A 24,810-nucleotide genomic window follows, 5' to 3' on the forward strand; every position below is an offset into this window, starting at 1 on the left:
AATTGTGTTTGTTTGATGAAATTCGTATTAATATTTGTTTTATTTATAATGTGCAGAGTATATTTATAATGTTTTTATGCAAAGTATATATTTTGAAGAGGGGGGAAACAATAAATCGTTGTATGAAGGCTGTAATGTTTAATTAATTTCCATTTAAAACGCGTAAAGGTCACATGACCATCAGGAAGAACGCAGCATCCCATTTCTCAAAGGACGCGTTCTCTGCCCTTGCGGTCTCCTGAGTTCGTTCTTCCGAGGACAGCTGGCAAGACCGCACTCTACAAGAACGCAAGTCCATTCTCTGCGTTCTTGGAATTGAGAAACAGCCCATCACAGGCACAGTTGTAGCATCACTGGTGTGCGACTAGGAAGTGATGTCACTCGGCGACGTGCAGTTGTACGCATGCGATTCCATATTGGTTGTTGAAGCTAAAGCGATTCATTGAAGCAACAGCATTTGTGCGGTTATTTAGACACATAGACGGTTTCTTTAATACCGCGCACAGTTATGTCCACGAGTGACTTTTATTTGAGGTACTATGTGGGGCATAAAGGTAAATTCGGTCACGAGTTTCTGGAATTTGAATTCAGACCAGACGGTAAGTGACGCGCCAACTTTAGCTTGCTAATATGCTAACAGCCTTTCTATTGCAATCTGTGAATGCTTTCTTATTAAGCCGAAAACGATATTTACAGCTGTTTGAACTTTTATTTCTGTTTAATTTATGATTTAAAATGGTGATTGTTTGTTTAGAGCAAAATTAATATGCGAACTTGCGTTTGAGGAATGTTAGCATTAAAATTGCAAGTCTAATATTGTAAATTTGATTTAGTTTCACCAATGTTGCTTACTAATCTTCATTTTTTAAAGGTTATGTATATAGTATTAATGTATTACCCTAATATTAAAAGCTTATGGATTATTTCCTTTCAGGAAAGTTGAGATATGCAAACAACAGCAACTACAAGAACGACGTCATGATCCGAAAAGAGGTAAAATCAGCTACGTGATGACGTCATGTGCATTGGTTATTAGATAATTTGCACCTTTTTGACAGACAGACCATGTTACTTATGAGATGTTCTGTTTCTTTCAGGCCTATGTGCATAAAAGTGTGATGGAAGAGCTGAAGAGAATCATTGACGACAGTGAAATCACAAAAGAAGACGATGCCTTGTGGCCTCCTCCGGACAGGGTTGGCAGACAGGTTTGTTGTAATGTATATTATTTCTTCTTGATTTTTGCCCTTTGTTCACATTCACAATATAATGTGACTCATTGGGCCTGTTTACACAACTATACCTTGTACATTTCGTTGCACTTTGGCTGGTTTAGTACATTAACATTTGAAAATGTTTTTTGAAAGTGCATGTTTTTTTGTTTAATGATTTTACCCGGATGTCATCCATGTACATGCATGCAGTATCTGAGTGATCGTCAGTTTATATTCATTTTTTGCATTATTCATTCATTGTGAACCGGGATTGTTGTGGTCCATTTCTAGTACACCATTGTTGTGTAAACTGGTATCCTAATGGCTCTTGTTTGTGCCTTAAAGGAACTGGAGATTGTCATCGGTGATGAGCACATTTCATTCACAACCTCTAAAATCGGATCTTTAATTGATGTAAACCAGTCCAAGTAAGTGTATTTCATTGATTTGTAAACATTATTATTATCATAATTTTTTTACTTCTGCACTATTCTGCTTTAATTTTGTAATCTGAAATTGTAGTATATATTATTGTCACACATTTTCCTGCTTTCTGTTTTATACCCTCAAGCAGTTTTACACAGGTTGTCTATGGGGTCTTTAATCTCAAAAACAAAATTTTAGGCCTTAAAAAGTTTTAAATTAAATAAAATATTGTGTTGTAGGTCTTAAATCTTTTGTAAACGGCTTATAATTTTTTTTTGTTCTTAGCTACCCAACCTGGTCAACACCCATCCAACCACAACAATCCATCTCAATAAAACTTTTAACTTTTTATTTAATAATGCCATTTTTAGCTCCGTTTACCATAATGCTTTAATTGTTTTCCTTTTAAAATTATTACAATAAACAATAAAATTGTTTCAAAAGTTCTCCATGTATTTCCTGCTGCAGAAGCTGACCTGATCAGACTGTTGTGCATACATTTAGTTTATTTATATCAACCTTAAAACATTTCATTTTTCAGGTTATGTTGGAAAAAAAGTGTATGTATACAACTAGAGACAGCTTGCTTGTATTGACACAATATTTAAAATATTTTGCATAGAATTACCTAAAATATATATTTTATAATTTTTATTAAAAAAAAAAAATATATATATATATATATATATATATATATATATATATATATATATATATATATATATATATATATATATATATATATATATATATATAATTTTTATTATTTTGTTATTCAATTATATATTTTTTAAAGTTTGATAGAGCAAAAAAAGTCTTTTTCAACTAGGCCATTCAAAAAACTCCTTAGTGTTTAGCCCTGAATGAGTCTAAAATTTCATTTATAATGGTCTTTAAATGTCTTAGATTGAACTTGCTGGAACCTGCAGAAACCCTGTTTACAGTTTGTAATCTGTGCTATAAGATTGGTAACATTGTCTTGTTTTTTTTTTTGTTTTGTTTTTTTGCAGGGACCCAGAGGGACTGAGAGTTTTCTATTACCTGGTCCAGGATCTCAAATGCCTCGTATTCAGTCTCATCGGCCTCCACTTCAAAATCAAGCCCATCTAACTGCCCTTTTGCTTTTATTGTGAATGAAAGTCGTGTTTTAGTTATTGTTTGAGCTACTTTCAACATTTGTATATTGTTCGGTGGTTAGTTTTTTTTTTTTTTTTAATAAAATGTGTTCAACTGTTGGTTTGTATTTTAGTTTATTTCAAAATCTATTTAAAGTCCTTAAAGTTTTGTATGTTCTCCTCATGTTGGTGTGGGTTTCCTCCGGGTGATCCGGGTTTACCCACAATTTCAAAGACATGCGCTATAGGTAAAGTTCATTCATTCATTTTCTTGTCGGCTTAGTCCCTTTATTAATCCAGAGACACCACAGCGGAATTCACCACCAACTTATCCAGAAAGTTTTTACGCAGCGGATGCCCTTTCAGCCGCAACCCATCTCTGGGAAACATTCACACACACATTCACATACACTATGGACAGTTTAGCTTACCCAGTTCACCTGTACCACATGTCTTTGGACTGTGGGGGAAACCGGAGCACCCGGAGGAAACCCACGCAAACGCAGGGAGAACATGCAAACTGAACACAGAAACGCCAACTAAGCCGAGGCTCAAACCAGCAACCTTCTTGCTGTGAGGCGACAGCACTACCTACTGCGCCACTGCTTCGCCCACTATAGGTAAATAAGCTAAATTGTTTGAAGTGTATGAGTGTGTGTGTGTGTGAATGCAAGTGTATGGGTGTTTTCCCATGTTGGGTTGCCCCTGAAAGGGCAATTGCTGTGTAAAACATAAGCTGGATAAATTGGCGGTTCATTTCGCTGTGGTGACCCCAGATTAATAAAGGGACTAAGCTGGAAAAAATAATGAATGAAAAGTCCTAAAATATATGTTGTACTTTATTTAGAAACATCATTATAGAAGATGCAATATATACACTAGTGGTCAGAAGCTTGGAGTCAGTGAGGTATTTGAAGAGGGTAGGTTGCACGATATTGCAATATTTAGTTTTTCGGCATTATATATTGTGATATGAATACAGTCTCACTAGATGGCTAAATGGTTTTATTTAGTTTTTTTTCTGGGAAGTCTAACAGTATACCGATACAGAAAACCAATCAAATGTAAATTAGTAGAGACATAATTGTATACATAGTAAAAACATCCAAAAGTCATAATTTATTATTCAAATTTGTTAAACTCTCTTGAATGTGTACATAGCCACAGGCTTATACACATTTGACGCGAATGCTAAACTTTTCTATACAAATCTGTAAAAAAAAAAAAAAAGTTTTTTTGTACAAAAATAAAAGTTTTTGTCTTGTTTCTAGTCCAATTATCTAAAACCTATTAAATCAAGAAGCATTTTGTAGACTAGCAAAAAAAAAAGTTTTGTCTTCAGAAATAAGTGAAATTTAAGTAAACTTTTCTGGAAAACAAGTAAAAATAATCATTTAGTTAGAAATAAGAATATTTTACTTGGTCCACTGGAAGATAATTTAGTTTCTTTTTGAAAACATCTCAATATTGACTTATTTTTCTAAACGATACAATATTGTTTTTAGGAATTTGATATTTGGAGTAGAAACAAGACACAAACTATAAGTATGAAAGCATTTTTTGAAGCGTGGATTGAACTGTCTGGTCGTATTTAATTCAGACTCTTGCAATGTGAGTATATCAGATGTGCATGCAATATCGATGCTGTAGAAATGAGTGTTTTGTGCAGAGTCTGACTAAGGCTGCATTTATTTGATTAAAAAAATACACAAATTATAATCATGTAAAAAGTTATTTTGTTGCTTTTGATATTTCAAAGCATCTTTTTTACATAAAAGAAAAAAAAATCAACCACAAAAGTTTGAATGTTGGTGTATGTAAAAAATCATAAATATTTGAAAATCTGTTGAAATGGTTTTATTAGGCTTTGTTACAATATTTACAGTATTGATTTCAGTGTTTCTTATAAGGCACAGGACAGGTCTTTCAGCTTTTTTATGATGAATTTCTTTTTGTCATTTGGAGAAAATTTAATTTAATAATTACACAATGCAGTAATGGTAAATTATCTATACTGTCATAAACATTTTTGTTCATTACATCACTTAATTAAGCATGAACTTAGAAATGAGCAGTCACATCAATCAATTCAGTGCACAGCATATGAGTTCTAACCTTCAGGTTCTACATTTAAACTAGACTCAACACATTGTTATTATTAACACAAATCCTCTAAATTCAGCTTAGTTCACAAGTGCTTTAACTTCATCATATTAAATGTGCTTTCAATGAATGGGGTTTCCATCAAGGACTGTAAAAATGTCTTCCAAGGACTTGTGAACACACCTAAGGAACTCATGAACATCTCTGGCAGGGTAGCTGGACACGTTGCACCCAATCCATTCATCATGAACCCCATAACCCACTCCAAAACCATCAGGCACCACAGGAGCAAAGCCACCCAGACTGACCGCAGGGCTAGTCAGAGTACTGGTAGACAGGATGTTGTGGTTTATGGCCGCATATGCAGGATCCTGGTACAGACTGGGCAGTGCCATTCCTTTCGAATTAGCCAAGTAGCGCATGGCGAAAAGATGGCGATCGAAACCTTGACCTACATGAAAACAAAAAAACATTTGGTTGAAAATAGTTGAATATTGTCTAATGAGCTTCTATGACATTTGGTGAAGATTATAGAATATAATGGCTGATGGTGGAAATGCATACCATTAGATTTTGTAAGACAGGAGTGGGTTATGTTATTTCTGGAGGGTCATTGACCCTGTAGGTTTTAGCTCCAACTCTGAAAAATAAATACCTACCTGAAACCAAAAGACCTTGATTAGCTTGTTCAGGTTTATCAGATTAGAGTTGGAGCTAACCTCTGCACAGACTCTGACCCAGCAGAATTTCCATATTTCTCCCCTATTTTTAATCTTTCTAGGAAAAGAAAAAATGCGATCAACAAAGAGCTGATCTCAACTCGGGTGTAATTGCAAGAGCGGTTCCAGAGAATTATTTGTCATCGTTGACGGGTATGAACAATACCCACCCCTGCTATAGGACCTAAAGAACAGAAATAGTGGAGAAGGAAGCCACTGGACAACTTTTGATGATTAGGTGGCACATACTGACCCAAGTTCATAGGTTGGTTCAATTTAAGAACAGGAGTTATAAGCTAAGCTATTAGCAAATAAGCCAGTTTATTTTATCTCTTGACTAGTAGGTGGCACTATGCCAAAAATTTATTCATTCATTCATTTTCCTTCGGCTTAGTCCAGGGGTGTCCAAACTCGGTCCTGTATATTTTATTCCCAATTAACCACACCTGAACCAGCTAATCAAGCTCTTTCTAGGTATACTCGGAACTTCCAGTGAGGTGTGTTGAAGGAAGTTGGAGCTAAACTATGCAGGACACTGGCCCTCCAGGACCGAATTTGGACACCCCTGGCTTAGTCTCCATTTCAGAGGTTGTAACAGCGGAATAAACCACCAACTATTCCAACATATGTTTTACGCAGTGGTTGCCCTTCCAGCTGCAACCCAGTACTGGGAAACACCCATACATTATAGCAATTTTAGTTTATTTAGTTCACCCAAAGTGCATGTCTTTGGGCTTGTGGGGGAAACCAGAGAGGGAGAACATATAAACTCCACACAGAAATGCCAACTGAACCAGCAGGGACTTGAACCAGAGACTTTTTTGCTGTGAGACGACAGTGTGAACCATTGTGACACACAGTGCCAAAAATACGTATTTATATTTTAGGCCATGCTTGGTATAACGCATGCCAAATTTGGTCTAAATATACTAATTCATAGCCTCAGTTCACTTTGGGCTAATCTCACCAGATTTGACGATGCTTCACAAGCGAAGACCTGAGCTAGTTTTGTTGAAAATCAGACTATTTTATAAAATTCTAATAAAAAGGTTGATTTGACATGAGCCAATCATTATGTTTCCAGCCATCATGGGTTCAAAAGTTATTAACATAAACATGAGTGCAACTTTGAGACTTTTGATGGCACAACAGAGTCTTGTTAGGTCATTTTAAAACTGTCCTTGATATGTTTCATAATTTTCCAAAAAACTATTTTACAGTTAATCATCATCAACATCTAGTGAATGAGCCATCAAAAAAAAAAAAAAGAAAAATCTCCTTGACTTGCTCAAAAGACTCAGTTTAGAGCATAGGCCAGATCAGCGTTTCTCCTTAAATGGTATGATCATGAATATGACTGACAGGATATTAAAGTGCTGTCCTCACCCATGGCCGCCTCTCTAGTGAGTTGCCCGTGGTATTTAGAGCATTCATTCAGCAGTCCCAGTAACTGCTCCACACTGTGCTGTCCAGGCTGCTGGACGAAGGCTTTTGCACACTGCTTAGTGTGGATGCTAGCAGGACGGATGGTTTCAGTGCGGCCGTGTTTAAAGGCTGCAGTGCTGCAGGACTCATAAGTGGCGACCGTCTGGCCGTATTGCCTCAGGAAGCCCATCTGGAAAGCAAGCTGTGCGATGGCGTCGGGGCTGAGCTTCTTCTTCTTAAGCTGCTCCTTTCCACCTTTCTTGAACTCCATGGCATCGATGGTGAGCTTTGATACGGCAGCCTGGAAATTTGCTTTGGCTTTTGTGATTCCAGCTTTTAACTCGTCATTAAGCTTGAACTCTAAACGGCGCACCGCTGAAGACGAGTCTACGGACGCAGGCTGAGAACCAGGCCCAACCAGAGGCTTCTCCGTGGTGTCCTTGAAGACCTCATTCTGGAAACGCAGGACAGCCACACCATCACCCCAAGAGTGCTCGAAGTTTATAGCTGCCTGTCCATCCTTAGCCAAAATGACACTGAAGGACTTGTCGTACCAGCGGTTGCAGCCGTCACCATGCAGCATGTTGTGGGAGATGTGGATGTGGTCTCTCAGCACCTCCTCATCCAAGCACAGGCAAAACAAAGCAGTGTCCACTAACTGCAGAGCTTCTCCATTTCCAGCATCCAGTAGTTTTTGTCTCAAACCTGTCCAGGTGTCTCTATTCTCACTAGTTAGGACACCTAAGGGGAACGCAGAAGCTTGTGTTGGATCTTCCAGTATGTATTTAAGGTGAGCTTGAACCTCAGCAGGCTTGATCAGGTTGCCGTCTCGATCAAGAGCATCAAACACATACAGGTTTCCTCGCTTCATTACGAGCAGGTGCCTGCCCCTGTCATCTGTGAGGAGCTCATCCCTCTTGTATTTTGGTATACGTGTTGAGTTGAAGAGGCGAAAGTACTGGGACATATCCAGAGGATAGGCGTTCACCATGTAGGCTCCAAACCACGATATGGAGGGCGGCACCCATCGAATCAGCTTCTTGAAACTATCTGTGTCACTTTTGGCAGGGTTAAGGTGAAACACCTCTGGCTCCAGTAAACCAGCACGAAGCGTCTTCATGAAGCGGACCGCTGAGCACACCATGTTGGTGCCCCGAACAAGCTGGTCGTTGTATTCGGGTTTGGGGTCAGGGTTAAAGGACATGAAGGGGTTAAAGTTAAGCACTATAGACTCCCGAGCAGACAAGTACATGTCAAACCATGGAGCTGCAATGTAAAAAAAAAAGGAAATTAATTAACAAAGTTGGACTTACTGTACATTTACTTATTTATCCATGTACATCTCCCACCTGATATGTAGCTGGTGTGTTTGTTTTTCTTGTCCAAGGCTACAAGTTCTTCATGTAACTGCTTGCCAGCACCACTCTCGAACTCTTGTGCTAATTTTTCTGTGTTACTTTTGCATTTCAAGATAGCAGAAAGAGACAAAACAATGTCAGAATTTAAGTTAAGTTGGAAATAAAAAAATAAATACATTACTTTTGACTTATTACCTGTACTGCTCATCATTCAGCAGGGGTCTTTGAGCTGCCAAATACCTCCGTATTGTATCCTCCAATTTTGGAACTGGTAATCTGTAAATGTCAGGTACAATGGTGATTTTAACCATTCTATGCTTTAGGGTCAGTTATATATATATATATATATATATATATATATATATATATATATATATATATATATATATATATATATATATATATATTATTATTATTATTTAATTTATTTAAAAAAAAATATCATTTTGTATTTACAGTTACAGAAGGTTTTAACTTTTATAAAATAATCCTTAAAATGTTCCCCTTTTCATTAAAAATATCACTTTAATAATAACTTTCTATTTGTTTTTGTTTGTTATAAACAATTATAAATATTACTTAAATTATTACCTCTACAATTTATTCCAAATATAAAAATGGGAACAAAAATTGAGGCAAGGGGGGCATATTTATGTGTAACACCGTGTCCCTAAGCCGCGTAGACTTTGCACTTTCACCTATATTCTCTAATATGACCTAAACCTGTCGTTGACAAACGTGTAAATACAGTATCCTAAGCAAAAATCTGATTCAACTTCAAAATAGTCAATATCAAAGCACAGCGTTACAGATCAATTTTAAAACCGTCGGTCATATCTGTGTGATTCAATGTGATTGTCCTACCTGGGTAAACTCTTCTGGTAGTGCATGCTCGGGACGATACTCTTGTGCAAATACTCAGATCCTGCTCCATCCTTACTGCTGTATTTACGATGAGTGCTCGTTAAAACTGACAGGGCAGGGTTATTGCTCAAGTGTTTTAATTTACTCAGCGTTGAGTTGCATTGCGTAGAAAGCAAACCTGCCATCATGCAGCTGGGATATAATGACGTATGGATTGAGTACTATTCCTAAAAAAAAAAGATGCAATTTCAGACCGTACGTTCAACGCTTCTGCAAGCTGTCAACTTGCTGAATGAATGCAGAGTATCTGACAGATCCTGCCCTTTCAGTACGGCCAACGATAATTAGCCAACCGGTGCCCTCTTACCTTTTTTTATTTAGAAAAGAAAAATACATTAAAAACACAAGAACAGCTTTTATAATATAATAATCGAGAACAGCTCAACAAGCAGACAAAAGCCGCAACAAAAAAATAGGAATTTAATACTTGCTGCAGTATTTCCGCATCACAAACGTGACCCTTTTTTCAAAATAAAAGTTCTATCTTAAATGAAATGAGCAGATCATCGATATATATATATATATATATATATATATATATATATATATATATATATATATATATATATATATATATATATATATAAACATCTTTTAAACATTTATTTTACTATTTTAACATTGATTATGTGCTCGGCAAAATATTTTCAATTGCGTATAGGCCTATTTCAATTAAATTTAATTCATGTTTATTTATGTAGCGCTTTTTACAATATAGATTGTGTCAAAGCAGCTTAACATAGAAGTTGCATGGTTCATTTAGTCCATACTGTACAAAAGTCTTAAGCACAATTTTTTTTTAAATTAACAATGACATACGCCTGGATGACAATAGAAAGGCAGCGTTGTTTATCTAAATGGTACTCTGGTCCTGCTGCCCTTTACACCCGCAGTTTACACTCAAACATGACATTTTTTCTAGTAGTCCAGATTTAATTTTAATATAATCTTATAATTGTAATCTATTTTACTTTTCTATTTAAAAGTATTTCCGCTAGCACTCCAAGCTTTAGTTCACCTTCTAATCACTAAGTTTTTACAGTGATGAATTTCGACACGCACTCGCGCTGTCAAAGAATGAGACGACAAGCTCCCCCTTTTTGTTCTGACTCTCTCATACGATTGGTTCAAGCACAGATGTGCTGAAAGACGATTGGCTGTCGAGTGTCCCTTTGAGACGCTGAAATCACGGACCGCATCAATTGGAATCAGCCATCAGCTCCATCAGGCGTTTTGCCAGCATCATCTGGACCGATTGTGCTGGAAGCGCGACACAATTCTCCACAATTACCTCACAACCCAATGTGAAAACTATAACTATTTCTTTTAAATTAAAAATTATGTAAGTAATATATGAGAATGCATACAAAACTTGACGTTTTAAGGACTAACAGAGGTGTTATTCATCGCTGTCTGAGTTGACAGTGGGGGTGAAGCGCTCATCCTCCTCCAACGCTGGGACGAATTACACGTTTCAGCATTTCAGTCTCATCCAGAGGACAGAATAGCCATCGTCGATATTACTAACAACTTGCATCTCGTACGTTCAGACCGTGGATGCTGTCTGCATTGCGGTGTAAGGGTATTTGACATCTTGCAGAGGTAAGATTGCATGACTGCACAGCATAACATAAATTTGGCTATGATAGTAAATATGTTTAGAAGACGAATAACAATGTTTTAGACGAGAACACATTACTGTAATGGAATGAATGATTTATATTTCTGTTTCTAAAAGCTGCTGCAATCAACACATATATGCGCGGTGGGATTCAGCATTAACCCTGAGATTAATTTCACAAACACCGCGTTCTGACCTCAATTCATCCGTGGTGTTATCAGTACCTTTGAAGATTACTTACTGCATCTGCCACTGCTCGGACCAGATACCCTGACATTATTGATTTGTAGGTTTTTGAATGAATATTCAAAAACCCAAATATGAAAATTTACTGTTAATGTACTCACCCTCAGGCCACCCAAAAAGTCGCTATTACTCTTCAGCAGAACTTTAAGGAAGATTTTTATATTATTTTTAATATTACCAGTGGTCCTTGGGATTCTTATGGGGATTCCATGGGATTTTCATCTTGAGAGTAATAAAAACAAGGCACATACAGGTCAGACAAATTCAGTATGGCTCCTGATGATATATTGAGACCTTTTGAAACATAATGATTAGTGTGAGCTGAACATTATTACCTTTAATCCACAACATTAGCAAATGGAGTCTAATTACTGTACGATAGTCTTAAGCACAAGATTCTTTATCAATAATGACACACTCCTGAATGACAATGGAAAGGCAGCATGTGTGTTGTTCATCAAAATGCTACTCTCTGATCCTGCTGCCTCTGTTTACACCCGCACATGTCCTTTTTCAATAAGAAGCTCAAACTTCTGACTGCCATGAATGTGCCGTGAACTATTCCATTAAAAAAATATTCAATAGATTTACTCATTTTTAAGGTAAGTGGTTGCAAACAAGGGCGACGCAGTGGCGCAGTAGGTAGTGCTGTCGTTCACAGCAAGAAGGTCGCTGGTTTGAGTCTCGGCTGGGTCAGTTGGTGTTTCTGTGTGAAGTTTGCATGTTCTCCCTGCGTTCGTTTGGGTTTCCTCCGGGTGCTCTGGTTTCCCCCACAGTCCAAAGACATGTGGTACAGGTGAATTGGGTAAGCTAAATTGTCCATCGTGTATGAGTGTGAATGAGTGTGTGTGGATGTTTCCCAGTGATGAGTTGCTGCTGGAAGGGCATCCGCTGCGTAAAGCAAATGCTGGATAAGTTGGCAGTTCATTCTGCTGTGGCGACCCCAGATTAATAAAGGGACTATGATGAAAACAAAATGAATGAATGAATGAATGGTTGCAAATAATTAATAAAGGCTGAATTTAAACAAATAAATTCCGTTGAAGATACTTTTTTACTTACTCCCAGGGCCAGTTATATTGAAGTTAACATTTAACCGCACCATATTGGTGTTTCATAACATCTGTTTTTTTACGAGGTGGGTTGTTAGCCCAAAGTTCAACCCCTAACATGGAGGACCAGGACATACACACATACACTACGGACAATTTAGCTTACCCAATTCACCTAACACATGTCTTTGGACTGTGGGGGTAACCCATGCAAACACAGGGAGAACATGCAAACTCCACACAGAACAACAGACCCAGCCGAGACTCGAACCAGCGAACTTTTTGCAGTGAAGTTAGATATTGCTAAATTGAAGTTGTTTGTTTAAATTCAGCTCATATAAGTTTTTTACAACTACTTACCTTAAAAAATGTATTAAATCCAATGAGTCATATTTTCAATGTATTTGCTGATGCTGTGGATTATCAGTACCGATAATAAAAAGCGATACTGTTCAGTTTCTTGCACCGTTTCATTTCATAAGCCTTTAATGTGTCACAAGATGCCACAGGAATTAATTTTGTTTTGCCTGTATATTTTTTTGACTTGATCAGTGGTTAGCATTGTCCCCTCACAGCAAGAAGGTCGCTGGTTCAAGTCCCGACTGGATCAGTTGGCATTTCTGTGCGAAGTTGAAATGTTCTCCCCATGTTTGCGTGGGTTTTGTGGGTTTCCATGCTGCAGAAAACATATGCCAGAATAGCTGATGTTCTTTTCGCTGGGGTGACCCCTGATAAACAAGGGACTAAGCCGAAAGAAAGTGAATGAATGAATGTTTTTTGACATTCAAAGTGTTGCCATTTTATGTGACACTAGATCATTAGATGCGTGTTTTAAGTGACGCAGAAATATTTTTTGGCAATAGCCAAAAAAAAAACCCTTATATGTGTTTACCTTTATGTCAAAAAATAATTTGAATATTAGTTAAAAATAATTTTCCATGAAGGGATTTTTGATTAGTAATGTGCATTGCTCAAATTTAATTTGGACAAGTTTAAAAGCCATTTTCTTAATATTTAGCTTTTTTAAATCCCAACATTTGAGATTTCCCAGTATTTGTATTTTATATTGTGGAAAGCTTATTTACTCAGCTTTCGGGTGATGTTTGAATCCCAATTTAAAAAGAAATTGACCCATGTTGTCCAGGCAGGGCCGGAGCAATCTCAACTGGTGCTCTAGGCAAACAATGATCAAGCTGCCCTCACAGGGTTCATGCCGCCTTGCCTTCACGAAAGTGAAGGGGGGTCTGTCCTCTGTCGTGGATGAAAATGAAAAGCGGTTATGTTGTGGATGCCTTCCTGACTACTCTGCTGCCTAGACTAGGTCGCCTCTATGGACACGTGCCTACTGAATGTTGATTCATAGGTGTCACCTGAAAGTTGAATGACCTGAGGAAGAGTTGTGTGTGAATTATCCCTTTAAAATACAACATTTGATTCGTATATATTTTTGTTCTTCTCAGTGTCAAACAGTGAAAGCAATGGGATCTCTGAGCAGACAGGCCTTCTTCAAGGAACTGGGATCCGGTTGCTTGCTTCCGACCGTCCAGCAGGGTCTAGAACAAGTATGGCAGCTTTTACTCATCTGCCTCGTCTGCAGGCTGTCATGGAGATTGGGTAAGAGGGTTTATACAACACAGAACATCTATGACTTCCTTTTCTTTGTGCCACTTGTATAATAAAGTGAACAATGGCCAGGTGTTTTCAAGCACCAAAAGGACAAAAAGCACTGTAAAGGCAGCACAAAAGTAGGTCAGCGTACAATGTACCATATCTCAAATCTTTTGAAGCCTTATGTGTGAGGAACAGCTGTGATCACCATTCGCTTTTATTCTGCGATAAAACGTTCTCCTATAAATAACTTCTTTATGCTCAGTAAAAGCAGAACATTTCATAGATGGCAGCGAATGAGTAATGATAGAGTTGACTCCTAACCATCTCTGTCTCCCATCTCTCTTTCTCTCTCAGGTCTGCCCAATTTCTTGAAACACCTGAGTACAGTGGTGGGCGGTTTTTACACACTTTACCTGTTCTTCGAGCTGCACATGGTCTGGGTGGTGCTGCTCAGCCTTCTCTGCTACCTCATCCTCTTCTTGTGTCGTCACTCAAGCAGTCGTGGACCCTTTCTGTCCATCACAATCCTCATCTACCTCCTTCTGGGGTTGGTAGACAACTGCTGCTCAATTTAAATTAATTTAATGTGGTCAATGTGTATTTTTGAGTACAATGAGATTTTCTTTAAAGATAAAGAGATTAATATTTATTGTTTTATGGAATAATATGATTTATTTATTTTTATTTTCAGATTTAAAAATGTATATTATATCGAGGCAGTGCTCAGCATAATTGAGTACACCTCATTTTGAAATTGAATATTGTTATCCTTTTTCAGTGACTATAGGAAGTGTATTTGGGTGCATTTAAACAAAACAGATTTATTAAACAGATATATTTATTAAAATAATATTTTAGTCACCAAACATCTTTAGAAATTGAAAGATAATACAATTAAATAAACAAAATGTTCTATTTTTCCTCTTTTTTAAATTTGTATTCAATATTTTTCCATAACATAATAATTTGGCTGTACTTTGGACCATTATCATAAGTTATTTTGTTAGATAATAATGATCGGTCCTGCAGGGCCAGTGTTCTGGAGAGTTTAGCTCCAACCCTCATCAAACACACCTGAGCCAGCTAATCAAGCTCTTACTACATATACTAGAAACTTCCGGGCAGGTGTGTTGAAGCACGTTGGAGCTAAACTCAGCTGAACACCGGCCCTCCAGGACCGAGTTTGGACACCCCTGGTCTAATCTAATGTTTATGCACAAATATAATATTGTATAGCCTCCTATTAAAAATACAAATTTAAAAGATTTGTGAGGGGTGTACCTATATATGCTGAGCACTGCATATACAGATGAAGTCAGAATTATTACCCTCCCTGGATTATTAGCTCCCCTGTTTATTTTTCCCACCAATTTTTAACAGAGAGAAGGTTTTTCCAACAGATTTCTAAAGATAATAGTTTTAATAACTCATTTCTAATAACTGACCTATTTTATCTTTGCCATGATGACAGTACATAATATTTTAGCTATTTTTTAAGACACTTCTATACAGCTTAAAGTGACATTTGAAGGCTTGACTAGGTTAATTAGGGTAACTAGGTTATGGTAATTAGGCAAGTTATTGTATAACATTGGTTTGTTCTGTAGACTATCGAAAAAAAATATAGCTTAAAGGGGCTAATAATATTGCCTTAAAAATTAAAAACTGCTTTTATTGTTGAAATTAATCAAATAAGACTTTCTCCAGAAGAAAAAATATGATCAGACATACTTAGAAAATTTCCTTGCTCTGTTAAACATTATTTGAGAAAGAAAAAAATTCCAAGGGGGGATAATAATTCTGACTTCAACTGTATATGATCAGTTTGTAGTTTGTAAGATATTTATGAATTTTCAGAATCATTACTAAAGTCTTCAGTGTGGCATGATCCTTCAGAAATTCTCATAATGAAAACTGTTGAAATGGCAGATTTGTTCTACTTTGGCAATATAAATGTGCATATATATTTGATGAGTATGTAAAGTAAATTTCTATTTTGATAGTTTTGATAATTTTTAATCATCTTTATTTATTCCTTTTTTTCTTTTTCGTCATACTTCTCACCACAGTCTGGTAAACTGTAGTGTATATGAGCTGTGTGTATGTGTATGAGTGTTTATGAAAGGAATATCATCTGTAGTTTACAGAATGATATAAAACTATGTTTTACTCAAAAACATAACTATTAATAGTAAATCCAAAGAAGCTGAGAATTCGCAAACATCTCAGCGGCCATCTTGCCAAAGCGACATAAAATTGACATCAAGCACAACGTCATAAAACTGTCAAAAATAATAATCGATTTAACATTAAAACCTTGATATCTATTTGACATCCACACATTGATGCCCTTTTGACCTCTGAAATAATGACACAGGAAGTATTATATTATAAGAAAATGATTCGAAATTACATTAAGTGACAATTTCTATAGGATTTTGTATCCCTACAATTATATGTAAATTACCTTGATGTAAAAACATTAAATTGACATCTAACATTGAAAACACTTTTAAAAAGTCAATTACTGGACTGTCCTGTAATCAGTGATTTTGATGAGTTTTTTGACACCAATGTTAGACGTCGTTTTGACCACAGTATTCTATTAACATCGAATTAATTTTATTTTTTGAGGTGTCCTCTGGGATGTTAAAATTCTGCTCCTTCTGTTTCAGAGAGTTGCACATGATGGATACAACAACCTGGCACAAAATGAGAGGTTCGTCTTTGATGTTTTTTTGTTGCTTGATTTCTGTGATCATTAGACTAAAGAGTTTTTCTTTATTCTTTCATTCTGGATTATGATATAATATCAAATCAAACTTGCACAGGTTCTCAGATGGTAGTAGCCATGAAGGCAGTTTCTCTTGCCTTTGATTTGGACAAAGGCATAGTGGACAAAGTGCCCTCTCCAGTGGAGTTCATGGGCTACATTTACTTTGTGGGGACAGTGATCTTTGGGCCCTGGATCAGTTTTAACAGCTACATGGATGCAGTAGAGAGCCGAAAACTTGTGAGTCTCCAAATTTTCCAGCTTTCATTTCAAGACAAATTATAAGTGGTTTAGGAGCTTTGCACTTGTTTCTGCCAGCACTTTAGAGTATCTGTGGGCTCTTTTCCACAGAGCGTCTCCTGGTTTATAAAGTCCGTCATCAGCTGTGTGAAGAGCCAGCTCTGCCTCCTCATTTCCAACTGTGTTGCACCTTATCTTTTTCCCTATTTCATCCCAGTTTTTGGAAACAAGCTACTCCGAAAGTGAGTGTAAATATATTGTTGTGCCATTTCTAATATCATATACTGTAGAGTTGCGTCAGTATTTGGTCAGTTGCCTGTTTGCAGGGCCATGATGGAGATATTCAGATGTAAACAACATTATGAATTGCATAGTTATTTACTGAATATGTTATGTCTCCTTATTTACTGTCTAAACCATGGAAAAAGCTGCCTAATCATATATAGAGGATTTATTAGGACAAGGTGGAATATTCTGATAAACTGAATTTAGTAGGCTCTATTCTGTTTGGTTTGTTTTTATTTTTGGTAGTCTTTATTACTCTAAGGCCCAGTTTCACAAACAGGGCCTAGATAAAGCCAGAACTACGGCATAGTTAAATTATGCTATTTAAGCCACATTTATAAAAATGGCCTTAGAAAAATATTTTACTGGTGTGCACCTGAGACAAAAAAATGACACTGACGTATTTTAAGACATCTCACCGCAAGTTATTTTAAGTTGAGACAGCTCAAACATGCAATTTAAACCTTGTTTGTTAAACCAGGGGTAAATGTTTTTTCCAGTCCAATCAATTAGTGTTTTTCCCCATGTACTTTTAATTTAATTTGGAATATCTCCACCCAGATGCTTCCGATGAATTGTCATGCAATTATAAACATGCAGTACAGTTTAAGGTCAATGATCTTCATTGCCTGATTGAGATATAATATTAAAGTGGGTCTCACATAGGACAAGAAGCACCGTGTCACCGTGCCTTTAAAAAATGAATATTTATTTTACCACAGTATTTTCAATGTATTTTCTGCGTTCCTCTGCTGCTTCTTCCAGCGCTGGGATTTAAATATTTTATCAATTTTTTTGCTTAAAAAAGAAAACTTGACTAAATGAAAGCTTAAATCTATTTAACTGACTATTTTAATTTCATTCTACACTGTAAAAAATGCTGCATTCCACACAATTCCTTCATACTGTCCCAACACAAATCAATTAAGCTAACATAATCGCTTTTACAAATTTGAGTGGATTGAACATAAAACAATTAAGTCTACCCCCCCAGAATTAAGATGTAGACATGTCCTTAGTATATATTTTTGTCTGATCTGTTTCTTGTTTTTTTTTCATTATATTTCCTCAGCAAGAAGCGAAAGATGAGGTATTGTACTGTTTATTAATTTACACATAACTATTAATCATGAAGTATGAGCCCAATGTAAAATAACTGTGAAAGAACTTCATCTGTGAAAACTGGACTGAAGCAGTTTCAATTACTGGAACTTCATCAATGTTGAGCTGTTTTGACACCATCTGTGTTGTGAAAGCGCTGTAGAAATAAAAATAATTGAATTAAATTAAAATAAGCATAAAGCATATCCTCTTACCATAACTACATCTCAGTCATTTAAACAATAATTGATGTTGGTATTAGGTTATGTCATCAGCTTTTATACTTACAAATAATTGACAATTTGGGTTGTGTCTACTAATGCTTTTTTTTCTTCATATTTCAACGCAGAGGGTCTATTAAAAGGTAAGTAATGCACACCTTTAATGTTTAAAACCCAGTAGTGTCTTTTTTCCTGTGGTTTTGTCTGTGATAACCTTCAGCTTTGTGCTGATTCTCCTCTTCAGGTGGCTGCAGGCGTACGAGAACAGCCTGTCCTTCCACTTCAGTAATTACTTTGTGAGTTTCCTCGGTGAGACGACCACCACGCTGGCAGGTGCAGGATTCACAGAGGAGAAGGATAATCTGAAGTGGTTTGTAAAAATGAAAGACATTTACATTTTACCCAGTCAGGGTCAGTGAAAGGGACAATGAAAATTATACTTCTTTTATATATATATATATATATATATATATATATATATATATATATATATATATATATATATATATATATATATATGTATATATACAGTTGAAGTCAGAATTATTAGCCCCCTTTGATTTTTTTTCTTCTTTTTAAAATATTTTCCAAATAATGTTTACCAGAGCAAGGATTTTTTTCACAGTATGTCTGATAATATTTTTTTCTTCTGGAGAAAGTCTGATTTGTTTTATTTCGGCTAGAATAAAAGCAGTTTTTAATTTTTTAAACACTATTTTACGGACAAAATTATTAGCCCCTTTAAGCTAATTTTTTTCTCGATAGTCTACTGAACAAACCATCATTATACAATAGTCTTTCAATGTCACTTTAAGCTGTATAGAAGTGTCTTGAAAAATATCTAGTAAAATATTATTTACTGTCATCATGGCAAAGATAAAATGAATCCATTATTAAAAATGAGTTCATAAAACTATTATGTTTAGAAATGTGTTAAAAAATCTGCTCTCCATTAAGCACAAATTGGGGGGAAAAAAACAAGTGTTCTAATAATTCAAGGGGGTTAATAATTCTGACTTCAACTGTATATATATATATATATATATATATATATATATATATATATATATATATATATATATATATATATATATATATATATATATATATATATATATAAATAATAGCAAATACTGTTTCTTTAACATTGGTATAAATAACATTCTTAATATTATTAATGTATGATGATAAATATTATATATATTATATTAAACATATTAATATAATATATTTAATTACTTAAGTTCATGCTCATTTCTGCTTTCTCTCTTTATGTGACGCTATTTCTGTTTTTGTAGGGACATGACAATTGCAAAGCCGCTATATGTTGAGTTTCCCAGGTCTATGGTGGAAGTCGTCACGTCCTGGAACCTGCCCATGTCCCGCTGGCTCAACACCTGTATGTTTTTTTTTTTTTTTGCTTTATTATTTGCTTCTCTTGAAATTTGAATGCTCTCTGAGGTGTTTCCCAGTACTGGGTTGTGGCTTAGGGCATCCGCTGCATAAAACATATGCTGGAATAGTTGGCGGTTCATTCCGCTGTGGCAACCCCTGCTAATTAAGAGAATAAGCCGAAGGAAAATGAATGAATGAGATTATAATAAACAAAAGTATTTACCTGTTAAAAAAGACTTGAACTAACAGCATGTGCGAATTTTAGATATTATATTTATGCTATCTTGATCTTTTCCAGATGTGTTTAGGAAGGCTCTCAGTTACGGGAGCTTCACTGCCATTATCATGACATACACAGCAAGCGCTTTGCTTCATGTAAGTGCATTTTGTGTGAATTGATTACTTCTTTTGTGGTACAACACAATGTTTCAATACCATTTTTCTGTGCACACAGGGCTTGAGCTTCCACATTGGAGCAGTATTATTGACTCTAGGCTTCATAACATATATTGAACACGGTGAGTTACCATGCTAGTTTGGTTGTTAGTATGCATACATGTGTTATTGTTGTTGAAGTCATTGTTCATCAGTTATTGCAAAATCTATTTCTATTAAATGTTTAATTTGTTAAAATAACATTGAGCGTGTCAGCAGGCTTATGCTTGTTTTAATAATATTGATTGTCTTTTAGGTTAGATCTTGGTTGTGTGTTTAATGGATTGAGCATTTTGTGTTTCAGTGCTGAGGAAAAGATTGTCAGCCATTTTGAATGCGTGTGTCCTCTCTAAGAGATGCCCGTCTGACTGCAAACACAGACATAAAAAGGTGTTGTACATGTCATTGTGGCTATTTTTATAAAAAAGTATAATAAAGTATAATCATTTTAATGGTCAAATAAACATTTTTTTTTTTGAGTATTAAAGGGAAAGTGACCAAAAAATGAAACTTGCTGATACTATAATAGAACATCAAGGGGTCAATCATGCTTTTTCATTGTGAGAACGAGAGGCACACCACACTACCTTTTTTTACTGACATTAACAACAAAACACTGCGCTTTTTATGTTGCTAGGCAACTACTGAATCAGCTTTGTATTGTGTGCGAGCGCTGCTGTTGATGTTATCCATCATGTCTATTGCCAGACCTGCTGCTTTTTAATAAGATTGTGACAATTTGTGATGTCATGACTTTTTTCAACCACAACAAAACAAAAACGCAAGGCTGCAGGGCGCATAAGCAGTGTGGAAAACACTCACAGACATAAAAAAAAACATTCAAAAATTAAGTGAAACGAAGCCTCTATGCAGGAAACTAAACATTATTTATGTTCTAACGGCTGTGGATGAAGACCTCGATGTATTGTCGGGAGCCACAGGCAGATTTTGTTTTCCTCTTTGCGTTTTTGCTCATTATTAAATCACTAAGGCTGAACACAAACTGCACGATGATCATCTGATTTTGAGCCGATTTCTCCCCTTATGACATTCCCAGGTAATGTCCCAATTTTCTTCGTGTTTCAAAAAAGTATCTTTTTTTTTCTTTAGTCTGTTTAGAAGAGCATCAGAGGTCCTCGTAAATATTCAGCATATTGACAATTTACATTCAGAAATCCTGATGTGTGCATGGGGGATGATCATGAGGACGAACCTGTACACATGCTGAAGATTATTCTGTGACACGAAAAAATATAATATAATATATGGCGCAGCACAAAGTGGAATAAATTTGGAGAATCAGCTTGTTGGTTTGTGGCAAGAGCACAAATGTTTATTCGTCCGCCATGTTTATTCTCAAGTCTCAAGAGATTTGGTGAGATTTCCTATGTTCACATTCGGGATGAAAATCTGTAGGTCTGTTTCTCAATTCTAAAAATGCAGAAAACGGACTTGTGTTCACGTGAAGTCCGGTCTTGCCAGGTTACCTTGAAAGAACGAACTTGGGAGACCTCGAGAATAGAGAATGTGTCCTGTGAGAAGTGAGATGCTACAGATTTTACTATACATTTCAGCAAATGAACACCCTTAATGTGTTTATGCCTTTAGTAAAATTTTCTTGGAAATGTTTACTCTCACCATGTCATTTAGGGAAAGTCCTTCTGAGATAAACAAGTTTTATCTCTGAACTTTATTAAGAAATCTATATCAATGGCTTCTGGGACTTCTCGAGCGAGTTCGGTGCTCAAGTCTGCATCTGTGCATCCTTGATATCAAAAACACATCTGGGAACTTTTACGCGTCCTCCGTTCTTGCGGTCTTAAGTTTTGAAACTAAAATTTGACGGATGATGATGACGTTACACAAGATACGAGGACGCAAGATCGCTGAAGAACACATATTGAGAAACAGCCTAGGGGTGCTGTACTGTCTTTGCCACATTGCCGCACACCTCACTCTATAAAAGCAAAACTGTGCAACCTAGCCTACATATCAAGGTTTCAGTTAAAAAGCTTCCTAAATGTTTAAACGAAACAAAACACAACTTGCATAACAGATGTCCTGCGAGTGCATAAATGAACAGCAGATTTTCATTTTTGTGTGAACTCCCCCTTTAAGCTGTAGATCATGTTTTTAATATTGTATTAATCATCTTTTATTTCTATAGGAGTTGTGGGTGTATTTAATTAATGGGACGTTTAGCATGTTAGCACTGCTACATTTGACATACCTGGGATCAGTTTTTGGCTCCAGCTCAGATGACATGGATTCTGATGAGGTACAAGCCATTTCTTCTCAAACCCTGTACACTGTAAAATATTTACCCCTATATTACTGGCTAATAATTGCATTAATTTTACAGTAAGGTACTGTATGTAAATTCACAGTATTTGAGGTAATTAAAATGTTTTCACAGTAAGTCACTGTAATTTTACATCAAATCACTGTGATATTACAGCCATATAAAGTGACTTCACATTAAAGCACATTAATGTGTGATTTCACACTGTTCTCTGGTACAATTTACTATATTTTTCCTGTGAACTTAAAATATGATTACTGTGTTTTAGCAGTAGATTGCAGTTGAAATACTTGATTTAAATGTGTAGTACCCGGTTTCTGATCAGGCAATTGAAAACACAACTCCATTTTCGTCCACAGGGTGGCGTCGCCAGCCACACCATTCAGAAGTGGACTCAGCTCAGCTGGACCAGCCACTGGCTGACCTTCGCCCTGTGGGTCTTCTATCGCCTTATCCTATAAACACAGAGATCTGCACAGACGAGGAGACCGGGAGAAGATAGCAATGAATGGATATTTTATATGTGCTTACAGTAGAGCAGTCGTGAGTGTTTACGATGTCACTGTGAACTCTGGATGATCCTGGACTGGAATTTTTGCATTAACCAGAACTTTACAAATATCAGGATGTTTTGATGTTTTCTAAACTACCTAAAACCAAGAAGCATCAACAACTTTTTACAGCAATCCTCGATAAATGTGAAATTTGACTTATTCATAGCCATAGTTGATGAATCAAGATTTTGACATGACTGAATCATGAATCTAGTTGATGTTGGTGTAGAATTAATACTTCTAATGTGAAAAGAACTATTGTTTCCCAACCGTGTTCCTGGAGGCACACCAACAGTACATATTTTGGATGTGTCCCTTATGTGACACATTGATTTCAGGTTATGGAGTCTCTTCTGCTGTTCTGCTGAGTTGATTCAGGTATGTTTAATTAGGAAGAGGTAGAAATGTGTACAGTTGTTGTGCCTTCAGGAACAGGGTTGGGAGATGCTGGTTTAAGAAGTTGTTTCTGGTTTGCTTTATGGCTTTTTTTAGCTTGAATTTGCTGTTGAGTTTAAGTGCTTGAGTTTGTTTTTCAATTCCACTTTATGCGGATAATTTTTCATTAAAGCACATATCATGCTGCCATTCACAATATGTTCATTATGGTATTTATGTGCAACAAACATGCAAAATCTTTTTTTTATTGTCATTACTGTTCCTCTTAGAGCTCTGAATGCACATGGGATAAGCTTCACATACTTTTTTTGTATGAATCATCAATCAAGTGGTGACAGTATGTTTCTGTGTGAGTTTGAGACGCTCAGTATTGAGACAGTATTGTTAGTGTTTGATAGTTTCTTATATTTAAGCATTTATAAAATGTATATTACTCCTGGCTACAAGAAAACTTTCAAGATAGTGTGATTTGTTTGTGTGTGTGTATTTATTTTAATCTTTGCTTTTTTATCATCATTAATGCTTGTTTGTAAATAGACTAGTAACATTACTGTATTTAAGGTCAAACTGTTTTAAGTGCCAAACAGAACACTAATAATTAAAATCTGATTAATGTCAGATATGTTCTGATAGTACTTCTGTTTACTGTGTTTAGACATTCAATACATTTTTACATTGTTGTTAACTATTTCCTTAAATTTATGAGTGAATATTAAATAAAGGGTTCAGATATCAAGGATGATTTTGACATTCTGTATGTCTGATTGTGACATCAAACTTTTGTCAATAAAACATTTATATTTGTATTTATTTTGTAAATTTATTCAAATCCCAGATGACCTGTCTAACTTTTGTGTAAGCTTCAAATTGTTTACAAGAGTTTACATACATGAAGCATATTTAAGTGTCTGCGTTAATGTTTTAAATAACGTTTGTCTAAGATGTTAAAGTAAAGGAGAAATAATAATCCATCATCAATCAGTGTAACATATATACATTTACAAGAAAAAATTTACACAACACAAGAATGTGTAATGATATTACATTTTATTTGATCTTAAATAATAGAAAATGTCGTTTAAAAGGGTGGCCCAGAGTGTATTTTTAAGGCTTGGTTGTGTTTAGAAGATGCAAAGAAATGTGTGCTCATGTTTAACTTGTACAAAATCATGTTATTTTTTCATAAATCTTACTTTAATTATTTACAGCTACTCAGCTAACATAAAAATGACAGTCATATTTTCTAGTTCCGCTGAAAGGCCCGCTCTCAAGAGGCTCTGATTGGTCAGCAAAC

The 24,810-nt window shown here is 35.8% G+C and overlaps 3 protein-coding genes across 8 annotated transcripts; 2 read left to right on the plus strand and 1 right to left on the minus strand.

The window, feature by feature from the left end:
• Nucleotides 1–441: 441 nt before the first annotated feature.
• On the plus strand, nt 442–2,875 carry magoh (mago homolog, exon junction complex subunit). Its single transcript, NM_001017700.1, is given in 5 exon segments — nt 442–599; nt 935–993; nt 1,098–1,208; nt 1,560–1,642; nt 2,651–2,875. Coding segments are annotated over 5 exon segments (444 nt in total). The 5' UTR covers nt 442–508; the 3' UTR covers nt 2,751–2,875.
• A 1,722-nt stretch (nt 2,876–4,597) lies between these two features.
• cpt2 (carnitine palmitoyltransferase 2) lies at nt 4,598–9,783 on the minus strand. 3 transcript variants are annotated; one of them, NM_001007447.2, is given in 7 exon segments: nt 4,600–5,309; nt 6,964–8,268; nt 8,352–8,458; nt 8,556–8,636; nt 9,225–9,453; nt 9,595–9,639; nt 9,667–9,783. In NM_001007447.2, coding segments are annotated over 5 exon segments (2,010 nt in total). In that variant the 5' UTR covers nt 9,413–9,453; nt 9,595–9,639; nt 9,667–9,783; the 3' UTR covers nt 4,600–4,980.
• Nucleotides 9,784–10,479: 696 nt separating this feature from the next.
• On the plus strand, nt 10,480–24,322 carry porcn (porcupine O-acyltransferase). 4 transcript variants are annotated; one of them, XM_087262587.1, is made up of 15 exons: nt 10,480–10,886; nt 13,664–13,817; nt 14,169–14,361; nt 16,490–16,533; nt 16,646–16,827; nt 16,939–17,069; nt 18,185–18,202; nt 18,563–18,577; nt 18,679–18,804; nt 19,733–19,833; nt 20,128–20,204; nt 20,284–20,347; nt 20,569–20,654; nt 22,432–22,542; nt 22,926–24,322. In XM_087262587.1, the coding sequence occupies exons 2-15, from the start codon at nt 13,682–13,684 to the stop codon at nt 23,025–23,027; spliced, it is 1,386 nt and encodes a 461-aa protein (XP_087118713.1). In that variant the 5' UTR covers nt 10,480–10,886; nt 13,664–13,681; the 3' UTR covers nt 23,028–24,322.
• Nucleotides 24,323–24,810: the final 488 nt, after the last annotated feature.

This window comes from Danio rerio, chromosome 8 (assembly GCF_052040795.2).
Source record: "Danio rerio strain M-AB ecotype USA chromosome 8, GRCz13ab, whole genome shotgun sequence".
Lineage (NCBI taxonomy): Eukaryota > Metazoa > Chordata > Actinopteri > Cypriniformes > Danionidae > Danio > Danio rerio.

Bases quoted from the DNA above. Each gene is read 5' to 3' on its own strand.
- cpt2 (XM_087262576.1), bottom strand. From the start codon at position 9,412: ATGATGGCAGGTTTGCTTTCTACGCAATGCAACTCAACGCTGAGTAAA. The intron at 8,459-8,555 runs GTAATAAGTCAA...GAAATGCAAAAG, and splicing joins CTGAATGATGAGCAGTACAG to TAACACAGAAAAATTAGCAC. The intron at 5,310-6,963 runs GTGAGGACAGCA...GTTTTCATGTAG, and splicing joins CACTAGAGAGGCGGCCATGG to GTCAAGGTTTCGATCGCCAT.
- porcn (XM_087262587.1), top strand. From the start codon at position 13,682: ATGGGATCTCTGAGCAGACAGGCCTTCTTCAAGGAACTGGGATCCGGT. The intron at 14,362-16,489 runs GTTGGTAGACAA...CTTCTGTTTCAG, and splicing joins CTCATCTACCTCCTTCTGGG to AGAGTTGCACATGATGGATA. The intron at 18,805-19,732 runs GTTTGTAAAAAT...CTGTTTTTGTAG, and splicing joins GAGAAGGATAATCTGAAGTG to GGACATGACAATTGCAAAGC.